General features: G+C 43.0%; 1 protein-coding gene across 1 annotated transcript in view; it reads right to left on the bottom strand.

Moving 5' to 3' along the window:
• Window positions 1–798: 798 nt before the first annotated feature.
• LOC138590817 (protein NLRC3-like) overlaps window positions 799–11,233 on the bottom strand; it is a 51,457-nt gene continuing 41,022 nt past the window's right edge. Inside the window, exons 7-8 of the mRNA XM_069661201.1 lie at window positions 5,308–5,481; window positions 799–1,469 (exon numbers count right to left, since the gene is read on the bottom strand). Of these exons, the coding sequence (XP_069517302.1) occupies window positions 1,457–1,469; window positions 5,308–5,481 (187 nt within the window). The 3' untranslated portion in view covers window positions 799–1,456. The remainder of the gene's footprint in view (window positions 1,470–5,307; window positions 5,482–11,233) is intronic.

Here is an 11,233-nt window from a genome sequence, read left to right as displayed (position 1 = left end):
GAGACAGAGGTTTCATAACGTGGATCTGTGTGTTCATCACGCAGAACTTTCTGTCTGTTTCTTCACTGTTAACAGAGACTCCAGTCTGCTGTGTGCTTCATATATTTCACTGATAAACACAGAGCTGCAGAGGAGCATCAGGCTTCATGAGCAAACACAGTTTTATATCACGTCATCACTTCAGTCCGTACTCACCCGCTCCCTCCCTCCCTCTGTGCTCGTGCTCAGCAGCCCCCCCCTCTCTGTGCTGTGAGTCTGCATCATGTTTTTTCTTATTATTTGATGTTTTTTAAAGTCTAATGAAGGTGAATGAGGCTCCGTGTTTATTTGCATACAGAGCGGGAAAGTGAGATCCCATCACAAGTGGTCACTGAAGACGAGAGGCTCGTTAACGCCAGGTGTGAACAGCTGTGCTTAGAGCTGACCACTTGTGATCGGATCACACAAACCACATGCTGATACCAAATGTGAACAGGGCCTAAGAATCAGCTGGAATAATAACAACACTGTCTTTAATATTGTTTGTTCAGCACAGAGGAAAGAAACATTCAGCTCACATGTTGATGCAGGCGGGGGCTCTGACATTTTAGAGGCTCGCTGATCTTATTGGAGCCCTTCTCATTTATTTCAACGTGCGGCATTAAGAGAAAGTGATGTGAAGTTTATCTCCATTCTAACACCTTCATCAGGGTTGTGGTGTCAGCTCACTGGTTTCTGCTCATAATGCCGTCTGTTACAGAATATAACGGTTTATTCATATGAAACAAGAATGTGAACATACAGAAGAGAAATGTACACTGAGTCATAATGTCACTCTCATGCATAATGTGATCAGTCTGTTCGATAGAGTATAATGTTCTCCATCATTCAACAGTGTGCAGGTATGACACAGAGAAAAACAGATAACCAAAGGCTGCACACCAGATCACAGTCATGTCACCTGTGTGCACTTTAAATGAGTGATGAATGTGTCCTAAAAAGAACTAACCTGCAGAGTCACTTTGGTTCAGAAATTAAGACTACATAAAGTCCAGGTCCAGGTGGAGGGTGGAGGAGGTGGTGGAGGGTGGAGCAGCAGGAGTGGAGGAGTCTCAGTGTGTCTGCAGAGACTGTGTAGAAGGACAGAGCAGCAGCAGAGCAGTCCACATACTGTGATGATACTCTGTCACAGCCAGAGGAACACACGGGGATGATGGTGGACTTTGTGTCTGACAGTGGAGCTGATCTCAGAGCAGTTTAGACTACAGCACCGAGAGTCGTCTCCACTGGGTGTGAGTCCTCTGTCAGTCACTGCTGGATGAAGCTCTCCTCTCCACTCTACCTCCCAGTAACATGGCCCAGTCAGAGCCTCCACACACACGAGCTGATGCTGCTGCTTCACCCTCTGGATCATCAGGACACAGCTGATCCTCTGACAACACGACCATCGACCTGATCGCTCACACTCTGACAGAGATCAATACCTCCACCTGATGAGAGAAGAAGACAGACAACAGAAGTCATACATCAGTGTTTACAGAGAGTCCCTTCATCAGCTGTCAGTCAGCGATGCAGCACATCCAGTTTAAAGACCAGCAGAGACTTCAGTCTGTTCACACCACAAGTCTTAACAGGACTTAATTACACAGTGGAACTTCACTGCTCAGAGACCCTGAACGCATCATGACTGCAGCAACACAGACATATTCACTGCTCACTGTAAAGATGGATTCACTTCTCTCAGGATTCAAATCAGTTTCTCTGTGACATTTTTTCTGGATAACGCCCGACGACGTGTCCGTTATCAGGAATCTGTGGACTCATGGAGGCCAGAGCCGCTAACACCTGAGGGTTTGACTAATACCTGGAACAGTCATTACAACCTAATAAGGTTCTTATGCAATAAAAACGGAAACAGAACAGGTCTCAGATTTGACCTGGAAACAGGAGATATTTTCTCTGTGAGCGAGAAAGCTAACGGTATGCTAGCAAGACTTAAAGTCAACAACATGATTAACAGTTGACATAAAGTAAATATCATTTGACATTAACAACAAGACTATGTAGCTAACCAGCCGAGTCATTGTCCCGGAATCAACATCAGGATTTGTACGAACAACTTTGTTTGATCATGAAGCCTGATGCCTCCACAGCTCTGTGTTTGTGAAATATATGAACTACACAGCATATGGACATATGACAGCATGACAGACAAGTTTATACTTTAAACGTGCGCTGAAATACGGACAGATCGCCACGTTATTGATTCAGGTACAGAGCAGCAAAACACACACATCTGTGTCATATCTGCTCCTCTCCTAACGTCCGTCTCCTCCCCGAGCGCTCATGATAACTCTGATAAACTACGCATGGATCACCTCCTGCTCATCTCATTCACAGCTTGTGGAGACGTATTTTATTCTTTAGAAAGGTTGTGCGCGGAAATACGGGAGCGATCGCGACCCTGTTGAGTCCGAGGCAGAGCCTGAGAACCACACACAGATCTGTGTCCTCGCTGCGCTGCAGGATTATAAACTGCTCACTGCTGGATCACATTGTTATAAATTCCACTAAACAGCTTGTAGATCACACTCTGGGTCATCTGTCTCTGTCCCGCGCCGTCTCTCCCTCTATTATAGGAAAGCAGTATTATATGTCATGTTTCTGTCATTATTATTATAATCGGAAGATCAATCAGTCCGGGGCCGTGCGAGGCTCAACCCCTGCACACGGGCACACTTTCCACATGTGTGCAGACGGTCTGGAGCCGTTACACGTGACGGGGATTATTATATGGACGAGCTGCTGGTGCGCGCTCGTCTAAAGAACTGAAGCTGCGTTACAGTGAGTGAAACTAGTGAACACCTGTCGAGTCTGGAGTTTACAATACGCTGTAAAAAGAGCTGCCCCCTCCTCTCCCTGCTCATCAACGATCTGTGCATGGAGCTGAGATCCGTCAGTGTGGAGCTCAGTTAATGCCTGAGAGCGCAGCACGGCGCAGCAGAGAGCGGAGGTGCAGACAGCTTCTCTTCACAATCAGACACAAAACAAGAGCAAACTGCACGGAGCTGCCAAACTTCATGGGCGTGTTTGTGCTTGAATATCATCAGAGCAATTTGCTTTGTGAATGGAACCTTGAGACGCAGCAGATAGCGGGTGCAAATGATGCGCAGTTTATGGAGCTATCAGCCCCGTAATTCATTCTTAGTGAATTCCCTCCTCAGTGCTGTAAATCAAAGTTTCTCTCTTTTCTTCAGCTGCATCCCAGTCAGCAAAGTTCTCAGATCCTCCCAATAAGGTCAAAGAGCTGTTGAAGTCCCTCATTGTTGTGGTTCGATGTTAGCTCGTTACCAAGCTGCATTAACTGTAAACACAGGCTTTGACTTTGTACCCGTTGCCATGGTCAGTCCTTGTAGAAACAGGCTGATGCTACGTAGCCAGCGTATACGTATCCAGAACTACTTAAAGGTGTCCATTGTCAGGAAGTAACTGACACCCTGCAGCCAATCAGAGAAGAGTATTCACCCAGAACATGGTGTAACTACTTCAGTAGAAGTGCTTAAAATGAGAAATATCACATAAAGTGTGTAAAAATGGTGTCTGTCACAGAAATGTTTGGACAAGCTGCCGTCACATGGACAGATATATAAACTATATATGATGTTAAAAGTCCTTCATGTTCATGCAAAGACTGAAGAGCAGAAACATCAGCTGTGATTTCTGGACTTCAGCAGAGGCTCTGTTCTGTACACAGACCATGGTTACTAAATGTAACTGTGGTTCTGTGTAATAACAGACAGTGATTTACAGGCTTCAGGCAGACTGATCTCAGAGCTGTGACAAAGATGAACTGATCAATAGTTTAGTGCTGAAATGAGAGAACGAACACTTTGAGATCAGATTTGATGAACGACAGTTTGATGAACGACGACCACTGTCTCTAAACATCTTGTGATGCTGTCAGCTGTGATCCAGCTTCATGTCCTGTACACATGACCACAACAACAGGGGTCCGTTTCAGAAAGAGAGGTAACTTTAACTCGGAGTTGGTTCCTATGGTAACCGTGTCTGTGGACCTAACCTGGTGGGGAGCAGGTTTTCTTCAGGAAGCTCAGAGTTTCGCTCTGTCTCCTCCCTCTAGAATATAAAACCCTCATTACTTCCTCATTCATTCAGCCCGTCTCTCGCGTGTGTTTGAGCGGTTACAAATAAAAAAAACGTAGCGTCTCTGTGCTGCTCTGACCCCTTTGCAAACGTCTTTTATAATTATGATAAAAAAATCAAAAGACAAATCTGTGTCAAAGTCATCATTTTGAGATTTTCCACCACCACTGCCGAGAGCGCTCAGATGAACTCAAACTCAAAAGACGCCGTAAGTTATTGGAAATGTTTTAAACTAACACATTCAGTTTAATCACCATAAGTTATAATGTATGTGAAGTCAGCATCATGTTAGGGATAAAGCTAATGCACATTAAAACAGCCACTGAATGATATTTCATGAGTTTAATATTTAAAACATGACTGAAGTGAGGTTCAGCCATGAGCCTGTTCTGCCTGAGCCGCACCTTTGAATGATGTTCTGGTGTTTTATTTTTAACTGCTTCCATGTACGTTTTTCTCCCGCTGCATTGCTCCTAAATTAAGATACATTTTAGCTTCCGGTCGTGATTAAGTATTAAATAAACAGACCAGTTCAAACGTACGTGTTCACTCGAGCAGCAGTTTCTTCCCACGCCGCTTCTCTCTCTTTTGCAGCTGCAGCCGTGTTACTTTATGTTTCTAAAAACATGCTCGTATTCGCTGAACGTCCGCGTGATGATTTAGAGCTCCACTGGTGTGACGTAGGAGGACCTCTTTTCGTGTACCGTTGCCATGGTGAATCGTGGTATCGGGGCTCCATGAATGCTGACTTTTATAGTCAGCGTGCACGCACTTAACTCCGGCTGAACCGACTCAGAGTTGATTGAACTAACTCTGATCAGCTGTTCTGGAACCAAAGAGCCAGCGAATTTTAACTCAGAGTAAGTCAAACCACAGTCCGGGGTTAGACTGAGGGTTTGTTGAACCTGCTTTCTGAAACGGACCACAGTTGTCTTAACATCAAATCCAACATGTGATCACAACACGCTTTGTGCTGATCTGATTGGCTGTCTGTTCTCTCTCTGTGTTTCTGTCCAATCCTGAAGCCTGTCTCTGTTCTCCTCTCACAGCTTCACTGAGGAAAGCAGCCACTGGGAGGGTTGGAGGTTTAGCAGACAATACTGGATCTTTGCTGTGATAATAACTGTGTTTAGTACAATACTGCTGAAACCAACATGGACTGACCTCAGAGTCTCCAGTCTGCAGTGTGGACTCTTCACCAGATCAGACAGCAGCTTCACATCTGAATCCTGCAGCTTGTTGTCGCTCAGCTCCAGCTCTCTCAGATGGGAGGGGTTGGACTTCAGAGCTGAGGCCAGAGAAGCACAGCTCCTCTCTGACAAACTGCAGCTCCTCAATCTGAATAAAGAATAAATGATGTGACTTTAGAATACAATGTTCCTGCATGAAATCCTTGAATGTTTAATAATGTGTTCAGAGCTGAAGAAGGTGAAGAAGGTCAAAGTTCAGAAAATGGAAACTCCAAACACCTGAACACAACAGGATGCAGGTTCAAATGTGTGAAATACACAAAGTGAAAAAGAGCTCTCATTAATATTAATGACAACATGCTGCTACTTCAATAAAGACGCAGTGACTTCACCTCTTCAACTCTGCAAGTGTGACAAATATAATACACTCTCAGTCTGATACAAGTTAAAGTTTAGTGCTGCTTGGTCTGTTATGATGTTCAAATCTGTGATCAGGTTCAAAAGATCAAACATTTATGAGGACTGATTCAAATAAGAGAAGCTTTAAAATACTGTAACACACTTAAAATAGATCAACATGAGGAAAGACTTTAATTTTACATCATTAAAATCATTTTGTATTTTTGCATTTGAACTGCATTAGAGTTGATCTGTGATCTGCAAAAAGGTCTTTTCATTTGAAAGTGTGAGATGGTTTGCTTCTGTGTCCACCCTCGTACCGGGAAATCACAGCACTTTCCTCATTTCACTCCAGATGTCTCTGAGGAAACATCACCCAATCACTGTGGGATTATTTCTCCTCATTGTTCAGGGCGGAACACAAGAAGCACCAGTGGCTCCATCTATACAAACTCATGCTGTGCAGCCAAACACAATAAACAAGAAATACAATCAAAAGCAGCAGAAAACAACTGAAGAGTCCACTCAAAATACTAAAGTTTCCAAGATGCCAAATATGTCCCAATGAATTTTGGGGAATGTGAACAAAGACATGGACAGTATTTCTTTTAGAAATAGTGGAGCCAGAAACTCAAAGCATCTTCACTTTAAACTTTTCAGTCGTTACAACAAACAAATATTTGCATCTAAATGTTGGAAAAGAAAATACTGAATATATTTGTTATTTTCTGCTGCTACAAACTGAAATCATTAATAAATGTATCTATTACTGATTGATTTCAAAACATGATGTGGAATAAAAGATGAAATCAGGTGTTTCAGAGGTTCACAGTGAATTATACAGTGTAGGATTTTTCTTCTTCTATCAAGCTTTTAAATGTGGAACTCAACATTGCTCTGCTACAGTCAATGGACTAAAGCAGTGAAGAAGAAAATAGACTTTAGCATTAAGATACTCAGTGTGGATCAGTATAATATCAGCCTTATGTCTGCACTTTAGTGTCAACACAACTTTCACATCATATTAATCTCAGCACAGAAGTAAAACATGGTTTCTGACCTCAGAGTCTCCAGTCTACAGTGTGGACTCTCCAGAAAACCACACAGCAGCTTCACTCCTGAATCCTGCAGCTTGTTGTTGTTGCTCAGCTGCAGCTCTCTCAGATGGGAGGGGTTGGACTTCAGAGCTGAGGCCAGAGAAGCACAGCTCATCTCTGACAACCTGCAGCGACTCAATCTGAATAAATGATGAAGATAAAAATGCAGATTTTCCTTCAAATGAGTGGAGTGACTTTTCCAGTGTGTTATGTGGATCATCATAACGTCAGCCTTCTGCAGTCATCATCCAAATGTCAACAGAACATTCAAACACCTTTTCATGTCAGCACAGGTTCATAACATGCTGCTGATCTCAGTCACGTCTGTAATTAGAGAATCATGAACACATCACACATGTTGGACTAAACACTGTTCATTCATTCATTTATTAAATGACCTTCTTCTTACTGTATTTGGGGCTTAGTAGGTCTATGGAATAAAAAGGACATGTCCACATTTGTTGAAGTCTTAAAATAACAGCCACATGCTTTCTGCACATTAAAGACTCATTAGTGGCAGTAATGATTCCTACTGTCCCCAGTGAGTGTGAAGTGGTCCCTTCCTAACAAAACTACACAGCAGGAGAAACTCCATAAGTTCATGTGAAACTAATATGAAGCTTCAGCAGTCTGAGTCAGCCAAATCAAGTGTGTGTCCACCAACGTTTCAAACTATTCACAACCAAATTCACTCTTTGAGTCACTATTCCTCCACTGCAGCTCAACAAGCAGACAGTCAAACACTAAACACTTGATATGTGTCGCTCAGTCTGCTGAAGCCTCTTATTAGTTTAAGCTCAACTGTAAAAGTCATTTTTGTAAAGTGACACACTGTGAATGTTTGTCCTCCATCTCGTAACACTGGAGTCAGGTTAGAAGAGGACTTCTTCACAGACAGTATGGACAGAAGGAATGATGACAGACATTAAATCACTCCAGAAATATATGTGCATGTGGGAATGGGAGTGTTGTATTGAGACTGACTTGAATCAATATGAACCTCTGCATTAAGACAAACATGTTTCTGGTGCACACTATTGATTTGTTTGAGCTGAAATCTAAAGGTCTGTTTCTTCAGAGAATTCCTCAATGCTGACATGAAAACAAAGCAACACTTTGATCTGTTAGAAAGAATAACAGGAAATAATATAGAACCTTAGATAACTCCAACTTAATGCTGTCACTCAGAATCATCACTTCATGTGGCTTTAAGCAGCTGTAACACTTGTTTATCTGAAGGATGCTGAACCTTTTGACCTGTTCAAATGACTTTGATGTGTCATTTCATCTTTATCCAGCTTCTAAAGTTTGACTGAACTTTGATCAATAAAATCTATTTACAGTCTGTTCATGTTGTCAATCACAAACACTATGACTGATAGTTTTGTCCTCATTACATCAGAGTCCTTTTTTAACCCTTCAAACAGACCTTGAATCCTGCTCTGTTGTGTTGTTGTGGCTGCTGTTAGGCTGCTGCTGCTATATTTGACCTTCGCCTGACCTTCCTAATTAAATATTGATTCAGCTAAAAGAATTAAGTGATAGGTTCAAATATACGATCAATTAAAAGTCAATAAATATCAATTAAAGTCAAAGAAATTAAGTTTAAAATATCACAGTTAAAGTTACAGTGCAGATATAAATAATATATATCAAAAATAGTGATTCAAATAAATATATTAAAATAATGTAATAAAAGGCAGCTGTGAACAGGTGAGTCTTCAGCCTTGGTTTAAAAGAAGTGAGTGTTTCAGCAGACCTGCATGTTTCTGGGAGTTTGTTCCAGATATACGGAGCATAAAAACTGAACGCTGCTTCTCCATGTTTGGTTCTGACTCTGGGGACAGAAAGCAGACCTGTCCCGGACGACCTGACTGGTCTGGATGGTTCGTACTGTGTCAGTAGATCACAAATGTATTTTGGCCCCACACCAATCAGCGCTTTGTAAACAGTAGTATTTTGACATCTATTCTCTGGCAGACAGGGAGCCAGTGTAAAGAGCTCACAACTGGAGGGATGTGATCTACTGTCTTGGTCTTAGTGAGGACTCTAGCAGCAGCGTTCTGAATCAGCTGCAGCTGACATTACCAGAGAAAATGTCACTAATATCTGCAAAATATGAAGACTGGAAAAAGAAAAACTAATGCATGATCAGAATTCTTTTTGAATGGAGATTGTAAGAGTCTACACTATATGTGTAGAAAGAATGATGAAGATCTGATATTGATAACCTATTGGTTTTAGGTTGTTCTGTGAAACATCCAGAAACCTGCTGGGGGGTGGTATGACTTCACTGAGCTGAGAGGTCGGACTGGCACTGAGCTCCCGCTCCCATCGACCGAAAATTAAATTTTACGCACCACAGACTGGCATTTTTATATCTTGCTGACCGTTCTAAGCTTCCTAACGATGTCAAGCAAGGAAAGTGGCTCGGTTCCGCCTGAAAAAACAAGTAAATCTCAAAGAACAACGAGGGGCCGACAGGATGTCGAGGTGCAAGATGGCGGCGCGGGTGCTGGTGGCTACTCCTCACAGCTAGTTCAAGAAGTTACCGAGAGCATCGGCAAGATGTTAGAGGAGAAGCTGGTCAAATTTACGAACGCACTGGAAGTTATGACAGCCCGGGTGGAAGGCAACAGTAAAAGACTGGACGAAGCAGAGGGCCGAGTGTCCACACTGGAAGACACGCTCGCTACCTCCGAAAACAAGCTCCGGGAAGTTGAGAAGAAGTTACAAACTCTCACTGAAAAAGCAGACGATATGGAGAACAGGGCGAGACGGGACAATATCAGGGTTGTGGGCCTAAAGGAAGGAGCTGAAGGTGAGCAACCTGTTGCTTTCTTTGAACGCTGGCTGCCGAAAATACTGAACTTGGATACTAAACGGGGCATAATCAAAATCGACCGGCCGCACAGAGGGCTTGGACCCGCCCGCGGCGACCGCCCCAGACCCGTCATCATCAAGCTGCACAACTCCGGGGAGAAACAACGGATCATGGCTGCACTGAGGGATAGACGGCAGCTGACTCATGAGGGACAGAAGCTGTACATTCAGCAGGATTTCTCGGCTGCAGTGAAGGAGAAGCGGCGCAGCTTCAACAAGGCGTGTGAACGTCTGATCGGACTGAACATCCGCTTCTTCATGAGGTTCCCCGCCGTCCTAACCTTCACGTACAACGGAAAGAAACATGCTTTCCAGTCCCCCCGAGCTGCGCAGGCATTTGCGGATGGACTGCCGTGAACTGTGCAACGATTACCACTGGGTAAATATACAGTATTTTTTGTGACAGATGTCACTCGGTAATTTAAGTTTGAACTGCTGTATTGTAGTCTAAATTATAGCCACACTGCACTTAGTGATGTTAACTCAAAAGGTTAAAAGTTGAACTAAGCCTAGTCTGAAAAAAAAGGGATGTCTGCAATTTGGAGCTGTGGCTAAAGCATCATATCCCCTGAGGAGCAAGGGGTCTGACATAATCCCTCTTTAATTATTATTTTCGGGTTCTAAAGGGATATGAATCTATCTAGGTCGTGGGGGCGGGAGTCTTTTGAAGAGATTGAGGTTGTTGCTCTTCTTCGGTGTTACCTGCGCTTTCAGCGTCATACAACCGCTTGTAACCGTTACACAAACCTGGTTATTATGGCTGTGTTTTTTGTTCTTTCTTAGGCCTGTTGAGGTCTATTTCAGTGTTCAAGGCCCATTGTTCAGAGGCAGATTTTTTGCTCGCAGTGCTCTGAAATGTAAGACTACCTCCTCACCACCATTGAATTCTGCTGAATATATATGTATTCTTTTATGTTTATTTTTTTACTATTTTGTTTTCATCTTCGCTACAACTTGGGAATATAAAGCTACTATGTTAGCATTGCTCACGACCCTGAACCTTATCTGGCCTGTGCATTATTGGCGTATATCTTATCTTCATATAACAACCATGAGTGACATTAAGATTATTTCTTTAAACGTCAAGGGGGTCGGCCATGTTGTAAAAAGGCAGAAGATTATTTCTTTATTGAAGAGAGACAATGCACAAATTGCCCTTCTACAAGAAACACATTTGACAGATTTGGAACACATTAAATTAAGGAGAAGCTGGATAGGCCAGGTGTTCTATTCATCCTTCAATTCACATAGTAGAGGAGTAGCCATTCTCATTCACAAGAAACTACCGTTTACTCTGGACGAGGTTATTAAGGATGATGAGGGACGATTTGTTTTTATCTCAGGTTTCCTTGATGGGGAGCGAATCCTCATCGGCTCTGTCTATGGCCCTAACGCATTCGAGCCCTCTTTCTTTTCTAGACTGCTCGCAGCGGCATCCCCACGTTTGACCCCCTTCACAGTATTCAGAGGAGACTTTAACTGTGTTCAGGATGCTAGTGTGGACCAATCTCCATCAAAACC

This window comes from Semicossyphus pulcher, unplaced genomic scaffold, assembly GCF_022749685.1.
Source record: "Semicossyphus pulcher isolate SPU_LCO1_2020_fin unplaced genomic scaffold, fSemPul1.0.p SCAF_14, whole genome shotgun sequence".
Taxonomy (NCBI): Eukaryota; Metazoa; Chordata; class Actinopteri; order Labriformes; family Labridae; genus Semicossyphus; species Semicossyphus pulcher.
This window is presented reverse-complemented; position numbering and strand designations above follow the sequence as displayed.